A 23,046-nucleotide genomic window follows, 5' to 3' on the forward strand; every position below is an offset into this window, starting at 1 on the left:
ACCAACCCCACTCTCACTCGTGCTATATTGCTTAATTATATTATAGTTTACCTGTTACTGCTGAGCATCATGTAAGGGGAATGACATAATTCACAAGCGCCTACTCAGTGTATAGGTAGAGGGTGTGGCCTCATTCAGGGTTACATATGGGTATTTGTGTGTGTAGGGGTAAGGGTGGGGGTGGGATGAGCAAACATGTCATCATAGCACACTGGACATCAAAACAATAGGCGCATATTTCATTAGTAGGCAAATCTAGTAGTAAGTAGTAGTAGTTTTAAACATAGGCCTTTAGCTTAAGAGTTTCAAGCATTTTCTTCAAATACTAAATAAATAGTTAAAATACAGATAAATAATATAAATAGATAGTTAAAATATGGTAATCAACCTTGCTTCTAAACATGTTTCAAGTAAATTCTTCAGAAAGCCATCAACCTGTTTCATGGTCCTCTTTTTTTCATGAATTATTCATTATCCGAGGCAACAATTTTAACCATGTACATTCATTTCAAGCATTTTTTTTTTAGTCTTGATCTTAAATCTGAGCATGGCATTGAATTCCCTATATGTGAAAACCTATAAAAGCACATTACATTCAGGTTTTTACCTTGTACAGTCCAAAAGACAAGTGATTAATTAGATTTTGACCTGGCAGTGGTGGCCATATTGGATTTCTCCATTTTGAGGCATTATGGGACATTTTTGAGCCTGGCATACAGAAGATTTGAATTCAGCACCCTTCAAAACCCCAAAAAATGTTGTATGCCAAAAATTAACGTGATTTGCCTTTAAATAAGCACATTTTCCAAAATCCTGCCTAGTCTAACACTCTTGTTATCTAATTAAAATGCTGCTTGTTTATTTGTCTGCACCTTACACCGAAATATTTGTGCAGTGTAAAATATCCTTCTTTAATTTTCAATATTTTCTTGGGAGAACTTACCTGGAGCACATTGACTAGGATCATGGAGTTTGTGACATAACCATACAACTCCTTTTGCTTAGCAGCATAAGACAGGTTGATGAGAGTCCAAGCAATTATCCCAGGTCGACCATTAAAGAAGAGCTTGAAGTCAAACCATTTCCCAATTCGAGGGTTAAATTCAATTCCCATCATGTAATCATAGAATATGTTTCCAGAAAATTTGCTGCAGAAAAGATAGACATCATGTCAGTTTGAGTTAATCAAAGCACAGAATATATTTTCAAATATTAATTGAATTAAAATCTATAATTACATATTCATAAATCATGCAACCTATTAGGATACCTAGCCCTTTCTATTCATTTTGTCTTTTCTTCCCCTCTATTTTCCATATTAAATGTGCCAAACTTAACTAAAAATGGAATTGAATAAAAACAAAAGACAAAAATAGTTTGGTCGTAATTGAATTAAGTTACTTTTAAGGACTACATCCTTAAAAGTAACTTAATTCAATTATGACCAAACTATTTTTATGTTTAATGTACATTGGTGCTGATTGGTCTGATGTTTTGATGCAATTTGATTTGTTACTTCCAGTGTAACAGGCTATAGTTTTTGGATTACAGTACAGTAATTCCAAATTTCAAATTCTTGAATTTCCCCTTGAGGATCAATAAAGTATCTATCTATCTATCTATCTATCTATGTAACATAGGCTACAGTTAATGGATTTATGCAAGGTGCTATTGTTTGAGGGTGAGCAGCACAATTGAACCGATTAAGTTTTCCCTTACTAAGGTGTCACACAAGAAACATCTCAGGATGGGTAAAAGTGCACAGCTGTGCAAGACCTTTGCAACTTTATTGTTGCAAAACATATTAAAGGAACTGGATACAGAAATAATTCCGAACTTCATCATCATCCAACCAGGCACAGGAGCTCCTTGCAAGATTTCTGAGTCAGAAAAGAAGCCCAAGAGCCAGGGACCACTCAGAAAGAGCTCCAAAAAGACTTGGAACAAGAACAATTGTTACAGAGAAAACAATGGGCAATGCACTCCACCGCCATAATGTACGCTTACCCCCCAAGACTCCACTACTACTGAAGAAAAGCATATTGTAACTCGTTTAAACTAGTTTGTTACATAACATTTGGACAAGCCTATGAAATACTGGGACAATGTAGTCTGGTCAAATGAGAGAAAAATTAATCTTTTTGGCTGTCAAACTACACACTATGTTTGGAGGAGAAATAGCACATCACCCTAAAACACTACAACAACAGCGAAGTTTAGAGGTGGAAGCATAATGGTGTGGGGCTGTTTTCCATCTCATGGTACTGCCAGATTTCATATAGGCCTAATTGGAGGAACAATGAGGGAACAAATATAAGGAACAATGAGTGTTACTATTTACCAGGAGAATCTTGCTATCCACCATGATGAGGATGAGGACCTTCTAGCAGGACAACTATCCAAAGCATACAGCAGAGGAAACTCTCAATAGACCTTTGAAGTTCGCCTACAAAAAAGCAACCAAAGCTGCCATCTTTGCCCATATAAGGAGATCCAGGGGTAAATGTAAGTCTTAACGCACCAAAGATCACAGTACCCACTCGAAGGCAGAAGACAAAAGTGTGTTGAGCAAAATGTCTGCATTTCAGACTTCTTGGTCCCCGCAAGAGTTTAACATGTGCGATAATTCAAAATACCCATGTAATTTTCCCATATGGAAAATTGCAAAATACCGAAAAAAGGTAGAATGACCCAGTCACACCTGACTTAACATTTGTGGAAGGAGCAAAGGAACTACAGATCAGGGTTCACAAGAGGGCCCCCCTGAATCTTCCAGATTTAAGACAATCTGTTAAGAAGAATAGGCCATATTCACACCTAAATACTGGGGCCAAATAGGCTTAGTTTCATAGTACTGGACTTAGTTTCATAGAGGAAGTGTCTTGAAGCTGTCATTACAAACAAAGGGTTCTCCACTAAGTATTGAATACATTTCAATTCACGTTTCCTCTGCCCTTCCACTTAACATAACTTTTTTTATGGACTTTATGTTTGGATTCTTATATGCGTGAATGTCTTGAGTTAATACCAACGTCTGGTGAAAAGTTCATATGAATATATCCTATTGGCAATATATTTACTGAAAAGAATGTAACACTTATTTCCAAGGGCGTAGGTTTGGTCTGAGCTTTGGTGGGGACACTACCCACTAACCCCCCCCCCCCAAAAAAAAAGCCACTCAACTCATTCACCAGCCACTATAGATATATAACATGATTAAAATGTGCTACTGTACAACTACTATTCATGATTAAAATGTGCTACTGTCCAACTTGATCTAACTATACTGTGTAGCCTACATAATCTGATTTTAATATGTACAGATATGTAGGCTATATTTAACATTTATTTTCTATTTGGTCTGTTATGAAATCATGCATTGACCCATTTAAGCACAGCTCAGTTTTAAGAAACTTAAATACATGCATGCTTAGCATTTTGTGAAAAGAAATCATTAAGGCTACATTGACAAACTCTTAACCGTGAGCTGCCTGTATATTCTCTGATTCTAATATTTACAGGCGATGTAAGCACAGCTCAGTTTTAAGAAATGCTTAAAGCCGAAAGACCATGTTGAATTTTGCTACAATTTATTTCAAAACCGGATTACTCTGGAACAACTAACTATACACGGGAATGCCTTTGTGTTCGGTAAGGTCTGCTGTTTATTCTGATATATGGCTTGTCATGTGTTGCGTGAAGAGTGTGTAGGCCTACGATATTCCACCGAGACGAATGGATGTGGAGATGGGCGCAGAGAATAATTATATAAGTTATTTTTCTCGCAAACTGTTTATTACAGCAAATCATGGCTAGCTAGCACCGTTTAAAAGCTGAGAAAAGGCTCTTTCATGTGACACATGTGTGATGAGTAACCTACTTCTCGCGGAGTTTAACAGAGAAGAATGGGTGAATTTGGACGCACTTCATATGCCTTGTAGTGAAGTAAAGCTGAAGCGCTGCGCCATGCTGCGCAGGAGACTGCGGCTCACTGGTAGTTATGTAACTTCAAATCAGCGCGATTTACCCTTATAGGCTACTGCACATTACACGATCTGTACGAGATGATCCGCAGCACTGAAGTGAGAAATTATTTAACTCTTTGTGTAGAGCATGCCATGGCGCCGCTGCGTTCGGACGCCTTTTTGGTTGCACAACTACATGACTTTTAGCACTTTTACATCCCTCTCCCTATGCTACAGACCTTTTATTTATTTTCTTATTTCATCACACGTCAAAACACACACACACACACACACGGAACTGTCCTACTTCAAGTTTATATTTTTGTTATTTTTTGCTTGTTCATTTGAACCAAATAAAACTTCAAATTTGTAGTTTCTTTAAACTGAGTTTTCTCATTCTAGAGTAATCCTCACCAGTCCTCTGGATTGGTTGGGAACAGGTGTGCTTTGATGAATACAAAGGTGGAGACGGAGTAACCCAGAATGTTGGTGCACCATAGCAATGGAATCCAGTTATCAATGATTATAGTTGGAGAGAACCAGTGGAAGTAACTGGCATTTGCAAGCCACAGCAGATGGGTGATGATCCAGGACTGAAGTCCATTGATCTGGTATTTATTTATGAGACCTGAAATGAAACTGGGCATGTAAATATATACTTTGTATTAAATACCATTATTTAATCATTCTTTCATTGCAACACAGTACATTTTCAGTAAGTTTAATAGCTCATTCATAACAGCCCCAGTTAAAGGGATTATTCCAGATAGAGTAAAATGTATCAGAGTAGCAGAGATATTTTCTCTACCTGCAGGGGTTCTTGCCCCGTCTTGAACTCCTCCGACATAGCCAGGCAAAAACTTGTGAGTAATGTCTGGGAAACACATGTATAGCACAACCTGTTGGAGAAACAAGCTAAGTGATTATAATGATAATTGTAATCTGCAACTGCCAAATCTACACTGATGACTGTATGTGTGGTCATTTATAGTATTTACATTAACTATAATGTATATAAAACTATATGTAATTATAATTAGTCCAAAGTAACTTACTAAAAGCAAAGTAAAACAGATGAGACAAACAACTTTGAATTCATTTACACCTATCGACATATTAGACCACAATTTCCTCATCAAAATCTACAACTAGTCTACTAGATCCTATCCCTACTCATCTTCTGAAATCTGCTCTCCCTTTCTTGGACAATGCTTTGCTCCAGATCATAAATAACTCACTGCTATCAGGGCATGTACCACAGTCGTTTAAGTTATCTGTTATTAAGCCATCCCTCAAAAAACCTACCCTTGACCCTAACAGCCTGGCCAACTATAGCCCTATATCTAATCTCCCTTTTCTGTCGAAAATACTAGAAAAAATAGTGTCCAAACAAATTAGTGCCTTCTTACATATGAATAAAATCCAGAATTATATCAGTCTGGTTTCAGAGCTCACCACAGTACTGAATCAGCCTTAGTTAAAGTTTTTAACGACCTCCTCATTGCTGCCGATAATGGACAAACATCAATTTTAGTCCTCCTGGACCTTCCTTTCCTCAAAACACATCTCAAGACCTTTTTGTTTAATGATCACTTCTCCTCCACACCACATAGCTCCATACAGATAACTTGTCTTTGTTGTATTGTTTTGTTTGTTTGTTGTTGTGTTTCCTTGCCTTCCTACTATATAAAGCGACCTTGGGTTTGAGAAAGCCACTGTATAAAATAAAATTATTATTATTATTATTATTATTATTATATTACTGTTCCGTAACTGACCCTAGGCAGATGGGTCAGGCCCTTGAGTCGTGGATATGCTCGAGGTTTCTTCCAATTCTAGGGAGTTTTTCCTCGCCCCTGTTACCCATGGGCCTTCTTTTCTTTTCTCTGATTGTCTAACACTCTGTAAAGCGCCATGAGACATGTGTAATGTTTTTTTTTATAAGTAAAATTAAATTAAAATTGAATTGAAAATTGTTATAAGAGGCAATACAAAGTATCCCACTTTGACCACTATTCATTCAGACATTGCTTTAATGTTTGTTGAAACGCTGTTGCATTTACTGTATTATATAAGTCGCTCCGGTTATGATCAAAGAGGTAATTCTGTAATAGAAATCCTGTGATTTGTTTGGAAGCTGCCCTTTCTATAGCCTTAGAGAGGAAAGGTAGGAGTGAGACCAGGCCAGTTCTCCACCTGCGTGGGAGCAAGAGAAGGCTTTTTAAGCAGCAGAGTTACCTGAACCAGTTTGAATGCAGTCAGAAATGTACCAGAAGCAAGGTTTATTACATGTGTGATTGCTGGTGTGATGGTGGGAGATATGCCATGGAGGACGTTGGTAGGAATAGGGTCTAGTATGTTACAGGGCAATTGCATGTTAGGAGTACAATCTCAGTAAGAGGGGTATAGGAAATTAATGAAATTAATGAATTAATTGCAAATTAATATTATTGACCTAACTTGACTGGACTCCCTCATAATACATGCTATGTCAAAATCTATTTTGGAACATTAATAAATTCAGTTATGAAAACAACTTTAAATGTAAACGTTCGATAACTTTTATTGGAAAAATATTTACTTCACATTAATTCATTTTTATTTATTTTTACTTCACGTTAATTAACTGTGGTTGTTAACCTGCAAGTTGCTCTTTAATGCATTAGTGGTAGACTATCCCTTTCAACAGTCAATAACCATATGGCGGGGTCACAGTGACCAGCGGCAGGTGGTAGATTTCTAATTGTTCGCTATAGTTCAGCAGCGGAATGGCAGCAGTAAGCTAGCATCGAAAGACTTGAGAGTTGAACTTGGTTAAATACAATACAGAACCATGATGACAGTGTCTGTCTGTCTGTAGGGCAGTGGTCACCAACCTTTTTGAGCCCAAGATCCCTGACCTCGGCCCTGAACAAAGGCAAGTTCTACCTTGAAGTGCAATTTAAGGCATTTTATTTAGGCAAATGTATCAGGTCAAAAATATCACATCCTCCACCCCCGTGAATCCGTGCCTCTGTACCTTTTAGTCTGGGTTACACAACGATGCCATACATTTTACAAACCGATACCGCATTTTCCTTATACAGGCGTCAATGAGATAACACTTAACATAGTCTTTACTTACATGATTTTGGTTTTGATTTTCTATGAGTAAGTGTTTGTGACAACACATGATAAATTTGTTAATGTTTGATTGCTGTTTTGGTATGAAGCAGCTTTCACGTAATGAATGCGCAGATTGCGCACTCTAGAAAGTGAAAGTAACCTAGGCCTACGATGCGCTCCGTGTTTGTAGCTGTCTGTGCACGTCCGCAATCAATTATGTTTTTCAAATGGAGAACACATCCATGTTCCCTCGCGTCTCATGGACACTCTATGTAATCCTTCTGTGTTTGCAAAATTCCTGATCGCTAAACTTTCGTTTTCCTTTCCTGTCAGTTATCAGTTGATGTAGAAGCACCTAGCCTTTGTCCTGCTGAGAGAGAGAGAGAGCGCACACCTGCTGGTCACCTGTTTGTCTGTCCAGTCCCGCATTCACGCTGCTCCATTATTAGAATAACGTTATCAGACAGTGCTGTAAAATCTGTGCGGGAATTCCTCGCATTATGATGGCTAGAGTTGCGTGACTTGAATAAATCATGCGCTATACCCGTAATCCTGCACTGAAATGTAGGCCCTGTAAACGTTGGCGTGTTATTCTCGGGATCTACTGGGAAAGTCCCAACGATCTACAGGTCAAATCAAAGGGTTGGTGACCCCTGCTGCTAGTGGTGTCTCATTTCCAAGGGGGAATATTCTACCCCTATGTCTTGCCACTCTATTACTCTAAGGCAGTGTTTCTCAAAGTGTGGTCCGGGGACCACTGGTGGTCCGCAAGCTATCCTAAGTGGTCCGCGAGCAGACGTGGTAAAATATAATATAGAATAGATGAGTTGTTTGCAATATTGAACCAACTTGTATGTAGGCTAAATCCAAACAGTTCTGCAACACTGTCTATGTAAGATAGGCCTATGCCAGTTTAAATCATATGAATCCTCTGACACAATAAGCAAAGTGCAAAGACAATAAGCAAGGTGGTTCAGTGAGTAGGCCTATTGTGTATAGGCTAATATAGCCTACTGTTAAAGTAGGTCTAATCTTTTTTTTTTTTTTAACTAGGTGGTCCGTGCGTTACTTTTTTATTGGTTAAGTGGTCCTTCATCTGAAAAAGTTTGACAAACACTGCTCTAAGGGGTAGAGGAAGGGGAAGAGGTAAGAATGAAAAATGGGATTGGGCCTAACAGTGTCAGACTGGTTACTGCACACCCAGAGAAGGGTATATCCTCCATCTAACTGGGGTAGACTGCACATAAGCTAATTTCCAAAAAAAGTTGGCGTGTTCCTTTAATATTAGTAAGATCAAGTCTAACTTCACATAGACATGTTAAGCATCAAATATACGCTCATTAATAGACAAACACTATCAGTGTCAATCATACAGCTTTTAAGGCTATGGTATAAAGGGGACAAGTGGGACCTAATAGCAAGCTATATGTTGTGCATCTCTTGCAATATGAGGAGTTACAGGGCACATACGGCACATTGAGAGCTACTTCGGAGAACAGAAATGTATAACAAAGAAAATGCCTGTACCTGGAAAATCACCCAAATTGAATATACTTTAGCTGCTGTCCATGTGATGGAGGGTATTTGGTCCCAGATAGAAAGCAGGGTAGAATCACCGTTGTAAAGGTCAATCAGGCAATGGCTGATGGAGCACTGATATTGATCGCATGCCATGATGAAGAAGAAAACAATGAAGGGTGCAAAGCACAGTAGCAGGATCACACTAATGAGGGAAAACCAGTCCACTTGCCTGTTGAAGTTGAATGAGAACATGATATAAAAACAGTTGCCAAGTATGTATTATAGCAAACATGGTATTGGAGAAATTATACATTTCAGAATGTATGATGCTCTTTAGCATGTAATCCATAGTGCTTGAAGTGATTATATAGTCTAATAAATTACATGTTTGTGATCTAAATTGATCGCAAATTAATAACATAGCCTATGTAGCAGGGTTGTTTCCCTGAATTTCCCCACAAGATGTTCTTTTTGAGTTGCTGCATATTCTTTATAAACAAAAAGCATATTCTAACATACATGCTGTGTAGCGATGAGGAGGTGTGACATGCACTGCAAAAAATAAAATAAATCTATAATCTTAAATCTATTAATCTTATATTAAGTTCAAATCATCTATTTGGTAGGAAGGTCTAGATGGCTTATGTCATATGTTTCTAATTCATATAAAGTGTATATATTTTAACAATGTATAGTATTTTATAATCTGCATAATTACTAGTAGCTAAAAAAATATTTAGTCGTTTTAATACTTCATATTGTGTGCATTGCTGGTGGGTAGGTGTAATTGAGTGCCTGTCACTTTAAGAAATATGTCAGAGTAATTAACCTTTAGTCTCATGGTTTTAGGCTAGTGAATAATAGTTGTGCATAGTCAAGTCAGTTTTCAAGTCAAGTCAGTTTTATTTTTAAAGCGCATTTAACATGCACAGAGTGCAACCCAAAGCGCTCCACAAACAAGACACATAACAGAAAGACAAAAGATGCCGGATGGAGCGGCGTAGTTGCCAGCGTGCCCATGACATCAAGACATGACGAATACATTTAAAAAATAACAAACACAAAAGATGCCGGACGGAGCGGCGTAGTCGCCAGTGTACCCGTGACACCAACAGATACAAGACAGACAACAAAACAAATAAACAAATAAAAAGTAAAAAAAAAAGAAAATACATTTAAAAAGGGGGAAAAGGTGATGTTAAAATTAGTCCAATTTCCAAACCAGCTGAAAATGTCCAAGGGCAATGATGACCCGCATGAAAACTGCGCACAGCTGTGTCTTCACAACCGATGCAACGCCTTCGCAAGTTCTTTACAACTGACCAACCCGGTGAATTCACTGGCAGTCTGGAGATAACGTTAACGTTAGACCTTGTAGACTGCAGTCTGGATATCACTGGAAGCACAGTCTGAAGTTGTGGGCGATCTTGCAGATCAGCAACTCGGTGGACTTTTAACAGCGACCATTTGTTGCTCCGTGAGATTGCAGCTCTTCAACGTTAACGTTAGTCTGCAGTTGGCATGGCAGCTCGCAGGTCAGCAACAGCTCGGTGGCCACGGCTGATCTTTCGCAGATTAGCCTAGGTCCAGCTGTCCCGAGAGATCCCCTCGACCAGACAGTGAAGTGCAGCACCGCTCATGGATGGATGGAAGGATGTCAGAGGCCCAGTTAGTCAGCAGTTGGCATGGCAGCTCGCAGGTCAACAACAGCTCGGCGGCCATGGCAGATCTTTCGCAGAGTAGCCTAGGTCCAGCTGTCCCGAGAGATCCCCTCGGAAGTGCAACATCGCTCACGGATGGATGGAAGGATGTCAGAGGCCCAGGGCAAAAGCTAGCCATAGCAAGCTCCCAATTGACAAACGTCAATGACATCAGCTGACTTAGAAGCAGTAAAAAGGACTAAGAATAACACGACAACTATCAAAAATAACGTAAATAAACAGGGAAAACATTTAACTAGACAAATCAATACAAAAAATAAACATGGCATTACATAAAAACAAACAAAAACATGATGCCAGACGGAGCGGCGTGTCTCGCCAGCGTCCCCGTAACCTAGCAACATGAGCATCACCGGTTCCTCTACTCCCCTCCATCAAGGCCATTCAAGGCAAGCGATGCTTGTGTAGGAGCGCTTCATCATCATCAAAGACTGTTCTCACCCCACTCCCCTCCGGGAGGCATTACAGGTCTCTCCGCACCCAAACCAGCAGGTTCAGAGGAAGCTTCTTCCTTGTGGCTGTCACACTACTGAACTCTAGCTCTGCATCCCGGTGACAACAAACAAACTAAGCCCCCTGCCCGATGCCTCCTTGCCTGTGCCTGTTGAGGTATCCACGACCATGGCAACTTTGACAGGTGCAAACATTTTGTGGACATTTTTTGCCCCTCAACACAACATACTGTAATTACACTTATACATAGCCATATTCTACTGCTCTTCCTTCTATTCATCCTGCACATACATATTCTTACTACTCCTATAATGTTACTGTTTCTGCACTATAATGGTACTGTTACCTCACTGCACATAACTGTACATATCTGTCTATGTGGTTCATAGTAAATATCCATATTTATTCTGTTTTTCTTATTATCTAATCTAATCGAATCAAATATAATCTAATCTAATGTATATTTATGCTATTTATATTATATTAATGCTATTTACATAGTCAAGTGTCAGTTCTAGTCAGGTGATAAGTGCTGGAATTAGCAAGGCTAGTTGTAAATGGTGATATTCTCTGAAGAGCTGGGTCTTTGGAGTTTTTTGAAGATGGAGAGGAATGTCCCTGCTCTACTAGGAACTGGTAGTGCGTTCCACCAACGAGGAACAACAGATGAGAAAAGTTTGTATTGGCCTAAGCACCAGTGGCAGAGCTAGACGTTGTTCGTCTGAGGAGTGCAACGGTCGGTCGGTAACATATGCCTGCATGCGGGCATTCAAGTAAGTGGGAGCAGAACCGGAGACTACTTTGTAGGCAAGCGTTAGAGATTTGAATTTGATGCGGGCGGAGTCAGGTAAGTGCGAAACGGCATGGCCAGGGGACAGAGGCAACATGATCGGAGAGGGTTAGTTGGTTGTCGAGGATGACTCAGTGAGCATTACTTCAAATTGGCCAGCTTCATGCGTGATTCGCACGTGACCTCACGCGCGATCACGTGACTTTAATTTGTTTTTCCCCAGTGACGCTGCAACGATGCTCCAACAACCCAAACAACCACCAGATGGCTCTTGTGAGCAGGGTGTCTCGTAAAAAGAAATGGAGCCGTGTCCTTCCCAATAGAGCTACAGTATCAGTCCATGAGTAGGCCTACTAGAAGGCATTGTTTCAATTTAATTTAGGCTATTTGGCTACGGCATAAGGCTTGGCTACGCATTAAGGTTAACGTTCAATGAAGGAATGAAGCGGCTATTCAAAGTAGTATTGCCTGGCAATACTAGTTTTCATACATGCGGTTACACTAATAAACAACGTCGCAAACTGCTGCTGCGCTGTTGTGTTTTTCCCCATGCATTTATTCTACTGTCAGTGACTGACGCGAGAGAAGCGGTTTCTGTGTTCATCATCATCATCCGCACCCCCTCTCAGAAAATACTTCCCACATCCCTGAATCCCGGCCATAATTTGAGGATTTACGGTACCTACTATAGGCTATTCATCCTCTATTAATGTTCATGCAAACCTGCACGGTCGACACCCCCCCCCCCCCCCCCACCCCCCCAATTGGGCTTGGCAAAAAAATTGGCAATACTACGGCACCCCTACCACTTTGTATTAAGTTTTAATGACTCAAAAATGACATTTTTAGAAGAGAATGAAGAACACATTAGGTTCATTAAAAAGTATTTTCTATGCGTCACAAAAGGCTTCAGAGGGTGGGTTACAGTTAACACGATCGTACACAAATTTCAATAGCCACAGAATGGACTTCATTTGGTATGTTTTAGGAAGCATTAGCCTACATGCTTTAGGCTACTTCAGCAGATTTCGTTAGTTTATTTGGAGCTCCTTAAAATAGGCCAATTGTTTTTCATAAAGGTTATAGGTTTTCAGAACAGACAAGTCACATACAATTCACTTGGCTTTTCATAATTAGAGCTGCAGCAGATGTCACGCAGCTCAGAATTGATCATTACAAACTGTGTTCATTGACATAAACTGTTTGCTTTTGTTTTACTAATGATTAAAAAATAATATAAAAAAAGTCAGTTTGGGTTTTCGGAACACATATTTGAATGATTTGCTCTGATTCATCTAATTTTTGGGGCAGCCGTGGCCAACTGGTTAGCGCTTCGGACTAAATGTGTAGGCTTAAATAACATAAGCCTACAGTAGGCTTAGATTTTGACGCAGCACAGACTAAACCACATGTTCCTTTCTCTGTTTTTACCTCATAGGCTTAGTAAAATATAGCCTTCACTTAATAAAGATAATGGCAAACTATTCTGGCAACGTCTCGTTTCATAACTTGATTGCATTTTTTTCCGCTTTCAATCACTAACCCAAAGCATAGCCCATTTAAACAGTTCAGGACCCTGCGGAAAAAAGGCTGTCCGACTAGCTCTATCGCAAAACAACTAGCCATTACAACTAGCCATGTTTTTAGGTCGCCAGATCTGAACCCTATCGAGTTAGTGTGGGCTGAAATGAAACAATATATTTCCTGTGAGGCCAAACCTATGAACAAACACGCATTGATATCTGCAATAGAGTTTTTTGGCGAAACAAACTCACAGCCGAACATTGCAATAAATACATAGACCATCTGGACAAAGTCAACAGAGTCATAGCACTGAAGGAAGAGGCAACTGGCATGTGATCTCCCCACGGGCCAATGGATGTACAAGTTTTCTCCTGTGCCTATGATATTTAATCCAGTGTTTTGTCAGGTTGCAAATTGCTATTCGTTTTAACAAATTTTTAAGATAGTATGAAGTACTTTTTGTATAGGCTACTATTCCCTTCTGATACTGTTGAAGCAGTAGGCTACTGTAAGTGTCGATGGTATTGCATCTGTCTATTGCAAGTGAGAATGTGGCAGGTGATCTACTGTATTAGCCTGGCCTTAATTGCCTTCCTACGTACTTCCGCTCGATTTTCATCTCCCTCCATGACTCCGTCTGGGATTCTGGCCATTGGCCTCGCTCGCAGCGGTAGATTCGACTCCGCACCAATCAGCGAGCAGAAGGCGGGAATTGTGAGAGATGACGTTGAGATTCTGCGCTGTTTGAATTGTAGTCCTCGAGGAGTTGGCAATGGCATAAGTTAATGAAGTAACTCAGTCTGTGCTGGCTACGCTTCCAAATATTCAGGAACTGAAGTCCGAACAAAAGGAGTGTTTAACACATTTTATTTCGGGCAAAGATGTCGTGGATGGATGGATTTGGGAAACGTTTGATTTGTATCGCGCAGTAGCCTCGATATTAAATTACAGCATGTGCGGCAGACCTGGTATGAATGAAGCAGCATGTTTTCAATGATCACATATAGCTTTGACAATTGTGATGATATTGTATCACCGAGGCTATTTGCCCCCGTGTTGGGCTTTCCCCTGTGTTCCCCTGTGTCTTCTGTGTTCCCTGCGTGTGTGTGTGTGTGTGTGTTTGCGCGAGTGTCTCCCTCTCTTTCCTGTGTCATAGAATGTGTCAATGAGTTCTGATGTGTTTTGATTGGGGGGAGGTGTCCGGGAGGGAATGTTTAGGGGTTCAGATAGGTTAGCGATTGCTAAGGGGAGGGAATTGAATAGGGGGTTCTAAGATGTCTAAGTTTAGTCAGAGTAGAAGTGGATTACGTGCGAGTGAGTTGTGTTGCGTTGTGTTGTTGGCCGATGAGTGTGAATGACGATTGATTGAGACCGTGATTTATCAGCGATCAGTTTGTTGTTTTGTAGTGGACACCTCCTGTTGCCCGTGCACTAGCCTGTACATCTATAGGAAATAAACTACCGGAGTTTTGGAACGATATATCAGCCTCCCTGTCTCTTAACTTCTCATCGGCGTTACAATATGTTATCTTCAACCTTACTGTTGAATAGCAATCTGCTATTTGCTATTCTTCCACTAACTCTTACATTTGTATCGCAAAGCTGGCATGGTCATTTACATCCATCTTGTTCGCTTTGGTGGGGAATGATTGTTGTGGGCAATTTCTGAGCGTGTAGCTTACTTCACGATCGAGCTGGCGCATAACATACGTCACGGCTAAACGTTAGCGATTGGGTGAAATCAGATCCAATCGTTTCAAACTTCTACAAAGTCCACGCATCCAGCTTGCAAACGTTCGAGATCCCAGACCAGAAGCGAAGCGTACCAAGGGGATGGCAAATGACCAGGCAACTACTGTATAGGCTCCATAAAATAAAATAAACAGATTGCTAATGGCCTACAAGCTGATCTGATGTATGATCAGTGGAATATGGGGAGGGAAGTGGCAGTGTTTCTTTTGCCTGTCTGCAGAAGTCAGCCAAATATGAGGGGACTGACATGCGATTCTCTGTGCTTAATGAAAATATACATTATTCCTAAATCACAAAATAAGGGTTGAATATTACTGATGATATTTCATTGTTATTTAAGAACATGCAGTGCATGCACGTAGGGCACCAAAAACATCTTGCTCGTAAAAAATCATCATACCGCATATTGTGGCGGGTCTGTTATTTAGCCTACTTACTGTAGGCTGCACAAACCACAGGCCTTTATTTTGGGCAAGCCTGCATTCGAGGCAGGCCTTTATTTCATAAGGCTTCTTTTGAAGAATTTTATATAAAGCCTGCACTAACAGTTGTCCTCCTGCCCCCGCTATCACAGCTGTGTAAGCGCGTCCCTGGATAGTGTGGCATGCTCCAGCGTTATGTCTCCTTCTTGCAAACTTGACTATAGCAAAACCATTAATGAAAGCAAAGCAACCATTTACGTCTTCATAAAATAACAACTTGCAAGATATGCCTTCATGGACAATAACATAGACAGCAAATTAAGATATTTATTCGTTTTGTGGAGCGGCACAGGTATCAAAAGCAGATTTCGATTTCCGTTAACCACTGTGTAGCCAAGCCTTTTCCTCTCGGCAACAATTATGTTTAAAGGTAGCCTCCTGCTTTTTCAGAAGGGGCGGCAGGCAGGCTACTGACAGAGTGACGTACAGTGGCAGAGCGACGCACAGTGGCTCAAAGTGGTACTACAGTTTCACGCAGCTTCACGTCACGTAATGCGTGAATGAATTGGCCTTTTCAAAATAAAGGCCACTGTAGGTGCAACAGTCAGGGAATCTAGTACTAGTCTATACTATTTCTAGTATAGCCCAATTTCTCATGATCATGATAGTATACTTAAAGTATTTAAGTATACTATCGGTATACTTAAAGTTTACCAGAAGGGTAATATTTGAATCTAAGTGAATAAAATTAAATGAATCATGCAGCCTCTCAAAGATCAGTCTCTGGCTGTATACAGGTGAATAGACTTTTCAATCAGTATACTGCCTGCTGTTTGGTAGAGCACACTTTAAGACACCATATCTTACCAAAAAATCCAACTGTTTTGAGTTCAAACATATGGAGCCATATCTACCACTTGAGTACTACATGTTAAGCCCAAAATATTTGCTCAGTACCTCTGTAATGTCGAAGGCCACACCTTCTCAGAAAATATATGGTTTATGTAGTTGAATCAGTTTTCTCTTCATGGTACAGACCAAAATGTATTATGTGTACACGTTCTTCACCTAAATCCATAAAATCCCATTCAAAGAAAACTTTTTTCTTTCAGTAAAACACAATAATCTCATGCCAAAGTCAGATAACTGACTTTTATCATAAACTCGCACTTCAACCGTTTGGTAGAGGTTCATAGAAATGGGAGGGTCATTTGAAAAAAAAAAAAAAATCACAGATTTGTCATACTACAGCCTAAAGCCCTCCTTACACTGACAGACTTTGGAAAGATTTGCAAAGATTTGGAAAAGATTTTTGAAAGACTACAGTCTCCGACCCTCTAACATCTATGGCCACCTTACACCAAACAACTTTGACCAGATTTGGGAAAGATTCTTGAACGACTGTAGTCTTTTAACTAATGCCCCCCATTCAAGTTTTACTGAAAAGACGTGTAAGGAGGCCATAAAGACAAGTAGTTGAGTTTTAAGTCATAGACTATGATTTTGCAATGACTAGGGATCTTGCAGGGTCACTAATTACAAGACTGCAACTAGATTCCTTTAAATTATTACCCATCGTGCAATAGATAAACAGGAACTGAAATGATAGCCTACTAAACTCAAAGTCATATTTTTGTGTTTCTGCAGCATTGTTTCATGCGTGACATCCCTAACCGATATAGAGTTGTTCTGTCACGTGGAAGAGCCGACTAAATATGTATAAGAAATGACAAATATTATAAGAATAACAAATAATCATATAGGCTACAGCTGTCGCCTACTTTGCCCCTTCCTGTTTGGTGTTGGAGAGAGGTCACTATTGGTTTTTATAGTTCATGTAACTATTTGCATGAGCCACGACTAGAAAGACTTGCGGGAGTCTTATAGAGTCTCGTGACGCCGGCTACTGCGTGTGAAGGTCAAAGTCCGCCGATCAAAGTCCGCTGATCGCGGCATTCCCCAATTTTGTAAAATTGATTTTTATTCCTCTGGGTGTTGCAATTGATTAATATGATTGCCCTCATTAAAAAAAGCACAAGAAACAGGACGCAAAAAGTTACAAACAGTCAGGTTCTTGGCTTCATAAGATGTCACGGGAGTCTCATAGAGTCTCGTGACACCGGCTACTGCGTGTGTAGGTCAAAGTCCGCCAATCGCGGCATTCCCCTATAATATCAAACATGTTACAAAACAAACTAGAAAAGGACTGACTCCGACTGACTTAAAACCGCTTAAAACCGCTAAGATTGGCCCCTTACACTTAACGATCTAGTTGACGGGAGCGCGCCGCAATTCCAGTACAACTCCCGTGATTTCTGTCCGACTTTGGAAATTTAGTCGCCGATTGTGAAAACACACCAAAATCGAACAATGTAAGGCCGCCATAATAGAGCAAGATAAAACCAAAAAAATATTTTTTCATCACTTATATCATGGTGTGCCAGTTAAAGGGTTAAGTATATTTAAGTAAAGTACCAAGTAGAGATGCACCGATAGATCGGCTGGTGACCGGAATTGGCCGTTTTTCACGTGATCGGCCATGACCGGCAACCGGCCGGTCCATAGACTGTATATATAGAACTGGACAGTGTGGCTGCATTCTGCAGTGTTCTATGGAATTGAAGCCGCCGAGGCGACGTCATCTTGGAAAATTTGGAGCCAATTTGAAGTGCGGCTGCGCAGCAAAAGTTGAAGCATGCGCAGTGAAGAGGAGTCGCGGTAAGGCACACCCACTCAGTTGCCACTGAGCGAGTTAAACACGCCCCTTGTCAAGTGAAACCCGCCCCCTTCTCCTTTCCACAACGCAGGTCGACTCGGCGCCGAAGGCTAGCTGGCTGGATGAATTTTGCGGCTGTGAGTTAGCTAAACAGTACAAACAACAATCGGTTTGTTCTCGTCTGGTAAGTGTTCTGTATCAACTGAAAAGTTTTTTTTGTCTATTGGTGTTCTTAAATACGTCTAAGAGAGCTTATTATGTTGATTATAGACTGTGACAATTTAGTATGGTGAATACTAATGAGCTAACAACAGAAATACGGACAGCAAATTACATGCTAACGTTAGCAGCTACATTAACGTTACCGTTAACGGGAGGCTAAGTTAGTCGTTGAAGTGAAGATTAGCACACAGCTCCCGTAACAGTCAATGCATGATATACTTGGTTTTATTAGTTGTTGCTGTTTTCAAATATCTCAATGTATGCCATCTCAACATGGAGTAACCATTGACTGTACATGGGGATTAATAACACTAAGACAGTCAGTACAGTATATGATGTGATAAAGCAACGGTATGATGTGATAAAGCAACGCAAGTTAACGTAATGTGAAGCATTGACCTCATCAACCTCATGTTAATGTAACTACTAGCCAGTTTGCCAGCGTTGCATTTTTTCTAACGTTAACGACAGACACCTCTGTTAGAGCTACTTCTGTGATGGTAGGTCGGTAGCATAGATAGACTCTAAAAAATAGATCGGTAGGTCGGTAGTTGTAGACCGCATAAGTGAATGATCGATAAATGAAACGCCTGCATTAAACACTATGCCAAGAACCAGTCACTTCCCAGGGATATCGGTGAACATTTGAGAAAGACCTTAGTTTGTCATCTAACATCCATGATCAGTCATACTGATAACGTTATTTTTCAAGCTGACGCAAGTTAATAACATTCACACAGCATATTTAAATGTGTAGTTAACATTAGGTAGGCTGTGAAGTTTATTGCACACATATATTTAATTAATTGGTATTACTAGTGGTGTTGAGTGCCTGATTAGATGCTTTGTAATGTTGTAAAATTGTCTGACTAACTTTATTGTAACTTTCCTTTTTGCAGGTAAGATATGGGTGATGGCTGAATGTACCGGAGGTGGCGGCAAGGTGGTCTTCATGGTCTACATTAGTCTGCAAGCAAGGGAATGCCTACGTGAAGTGGTTTGGCTGGGGTGGTCTGAGGTGGCATGTCCTCCCCCTTTCTCCAAGTCCCCCGACATCCATCTCCCTGACATCATCACCCACCGTCACTGGATCAACCTGAAGCCCCTTATACATGGGACATGGCACAGCACCACTACGTTCTGAAAACACATGACTTTCAATAACTTGCGTGGCACCAAGAAAGGTCTGCCGCTGCTCTGAACCTTCTGTTAATGTGACATCATTCATACTTGAGGCTGTACACATCCCTTTGTTTCTATTTTCTTTATTGATGTCACCCAAACTTCAACTTTCTGTATGCCCCTGAACTCAAACAAATTGTAAATTGCAATGCGCCATTTAACCAGTGGTGTAGTCTAGTTAGTTAGTTGTAGTGGTGGGTATACTGTGAGCAACCCCAAATGTTATTAAATACGTATCCTTGCCTATTTTAAATGGGTATACTGAGATGATGATGCTTTTTAAATGGGTTTACTGTGTAGTCCTGTGTATCACGTAGACTATACCATACCACGGTCATTTAACTGCCTTGGTATTTAAGTCAGAGGCCATTGCTTAGTATTTAACTGTAGCCTGCACAAAGATGTAGACATTACAAGAATATTAATATCAGAATAATTATTGGTTGATACTAAATCAATATTAAATGTTTTTTTTAAATTTCTTTTGTGTGATATATCATTCAGAATGCTGCAACATGACTGGTCTTCAATCAGCCAAAGAGGACACATCGTAACTCCTCTCCTAGTTACTCTCCATTGGCTCCCTACAGTAGCCAGAATTCAATTTAAATCTCTCACTTTGGCCTATAGGACACTGACTGGATCTGCTCCTTGTTATTTTAATTCAATGATCAAGATATACATCCCCAACCGCCCACTGCGGTCTTCTGATGAGCGTCTGTTGTGTCGACCAGTCTTAAACGCTAGGTCAAATTCAAGACTCTTTTCCTCAGTGGTTCCATGTTGGTGGAATGAGTTGCCCAGTGCTCTTCGTTCTTGTGATAGTTTTTGGTCTTTTAAGCACTTCTTATACATTATGGTTTGTATGCAGTAGTACTGTTTTATTTTCATTATAGGCTGTTAATTAATTTGACATTGTTTATTATTGATATTCTCCTTACTGTAGTCTTACCATGTTTTTGTTATTATATTATTGATTAAATGGGCATTATCATTTATTATTGCTTTCCCCCCTAATTTTCATTGTTTATTTCATTAGGCTATTGATTGATCCCTGTTTTAAGTATTATATTGTTTTGTATTTGTTAAGGGTAACCATAACCATCATCATCATAATGTGGTATTTTCTTAGGCACTTGAAACAAAGAATAAAAATGTTTCTTTAAATGTAGTACCACCTTCAACACATCACACACTGAACAGCAAAGTAGCTTCCTGATTATGTGTAAAATGTTTACAGAGTATCCTGATGTAGTAGGTCCATGTTCTCATATTTTTACAGCTGACACGAAGGCTGCAGTATTACATTTTTGATTTATAATGGAGCAACCTCTCTGGTGAAAGACTAGCAAGCATGTGGTAGAGGCATATGATTACAGACATATTGAGAGAGCCTATCAATGAGTTTTCAATTTAGACGTATTATTTTGAAATGATGTACGTCTACGGGAGGATTTACACATCACTGGCAAGACCTGATCAAATCATACCAATGCAAAATGCTTCTCCAGCAGTGCAATCGCAGGTAACAACGATACCTTAACGCATTTTCAGATACCGCTGTGCTGAGCATACTAAGCAAATTGGCCATTTGTAATTTTGAATCCCTCCTCACGTTAAGCTATGGTCCAATAATGTGTTCACTAAAACACAAGTAACGTTATTTGTCGGGCTGATTCATAAATGGGCATACCGAGGTTGTCGACCTAGCAGGCTAGGTGGCGTTTATTGCCATTCGCAAAATTAAGCAAGAGTTAACGTTAATGAAACTTAACATTGCCTTCTCCAGTGACAAAGTGTATTCAAATGAAGTTGCAACGATGATGGCGGCAATCACTGGTTACGTTATACCATTTGAAACAAGTAGGAATGATGGTGACTATGGCTAACGTCACTTCGGATCAATATAGCAGAGCCCTTTTACTTTACCTATCAACTGGCTAATGCTAGCATGATGTAGCATGCTATGAGCTAATATACTTAGCATCTACGAAAGAACAGCACATATCTTTTTTCACAAAGAATCGGTCACAACTAACAACGATGTATCTTACAAACAACTACACAATGTATGACTATCAATATGTATTTAGTCAGACTGTGATAAGATATAGCCTAATGATAATAACAGCAACACTTATTTAGGTTAGATTATGTGTCGAAATCAGGTGTCGTTAAAATAAGTGAGCGATGACGTGGTAGTGTCTGCAGCCTAGACGGTAAAACATAATGGACAAAGCGTCGTGTCTGCAGCCAGCCAGCTGTCAATCATAGGTGTAAACACTCCCTTTTTAGATTTGTTAATATAACATTAAAAAAAATAATTTCAGCGAGAAAAGAAAAATTGTGTGTATTGAAGCATCTTGAAAACTATTTTTTCGAATAAAAAGTTGTTGATACAAAAATAGTTTTAGGTGAGAAAAGTGACACGGAAAGTTGGCTACTTGGCCATTGAAATACATGGGGATGGGCGGAGTTACACATTGTACTGCAGCCAGCCACCAGGGGGCTCTGGACTAACGCTCGCATCACTCTTAACAGACTGCACTGTCCAGTTCTATACAGTCTATGGGACATGACGATTTTATGCTGGTCAAATGCTCGCCTGCTGCAATTGTAACAACACCCAGCTGAGTTTGCAAAGTTTGAAGAAGCCAGCAACCAGACCAACACTCAGGGCTGGACGTAGGGCTACACAGAAAATAGCGCTAATAGGCTATTGAGTTTTTTTATGCAGCGAACGCTGTGCTTTGCCATATTGCGTGGAATTTACTAAGCTGTCACTTCAAAGGCTACGTAAACATTGCTCATCACTGCCCATCCCTACCGCTAATTGCGTGCACACAGCTGAAAGTTTAGCGATCATAGGCTACATGATAATAAGATGTCAACAAGCAGCGACATACAGTAGCCCTAGTAGTTCTACTCCACTAAACAGTCCAAATACTAGAACTATTTACTGCACGTAGACTAGGGCTATGCCTAGCAGATTGAGAAGTGGATGTTGTGAAAGTGAACAAACGATGTTAGAAAGGCAAACAAAAGTTGCTTTTGCCATTGTATCCTACAATGAAGAAAACTGATGCTCTGAATACTAAATCAGCTGTCTCTAAAAGTTTCTATAGCCTAATTGATGCATTTAACCGGAATTTGGATTTAAGTTTTTCACCGCAAAACAGACGTGCGCTGTTTTCATATATGGTGGAGCACCTAATTAAATCGCTACTAGCACTTCTCCTCCCCTGTGTTTGCGTGATAGCCTACTCCCACTTTTCCCTCGCCCTCCCATAAATTGATCAATGCATATGAAAATATGTTCCATGGTAGCATGTTCAAATGTATCATGAAAATTGTTCTTATATCTTTAGTTGGATATTGGATGTGAGAAGAAAAAAATGGATGTTCCAAAACAATGCATTTATATTAGTAGTCTGTGAAATGAATGTCCCACCCTGTAGTTGGCATTATAGCATTAGGCCTATAGCATATGCCATTATAATTACACTGGCATTATAGTTTGACACTGCAGCTGAAATTAGACTTGAAGAAGAATCTGTCTAATCACCGGTTCCATTTTTTTAACAGCCATTTCATTATTGATAAGTTGATTACATTTCTATATTAACATGTTCTATTAAAGAAAAGATAGAAAATAACTATTTGTGTGTGCTGT

The 23,046-nt window shown here is 39.9% G+C and overlaps 1 protein-coding gene across 3 annotated transcripts in view; it reads right to left on the bottom strand.

The window, feature by feature from the left end:
* Positions 1 to 23,046, bottom strand: part of dhcr7 (7-dehydrocholesterol reductase) — a 77,844-nt gene that overhangs the window by 50,246 nt on the left and 4,552 nt on the right. For all 3 annotated transcript variants that reach the window (XM_042061422.1, XM_042061420.1, XM_042061421.1), the window contains exons 3-6: positions 8,598 to 8,820; positions 4,774 to 4,864; positions 4,380 to 4,593; positions 944 to 1,148 (exon numbers count right to left, since the gene is read on the bottom strand). In XM_042061422.1, the coding sequence (XP_041917356.1) occupies positions 944 to 1,148; positions 4,380 to 4,593; positions 4,774 to 4,864; positions 8,598 to 8,820 (733 nt within the window). The remainder of the gene's footprint in view (positions 1 to 943; positions 1,149 to 4,379; positions 4,594 to 4,773; positions 4,865 to 8,597; positions 8,821 to 23,046) is intronic.

The sequence above is a fragment of the Alosa sapidissima genome, chromosome 14, assembly GCF_018492685.1.
Source record: "Alosa sapidissima isolate fAloSap1 chromosome 14, fAloSap1.pri, whole genome shotgun sequence".
NCBI lineage: Eukaryota > Metazoa > Chordata > Actinopteri > Clupeiformes > Clupeidae > Alosa > Alosa sapidissima.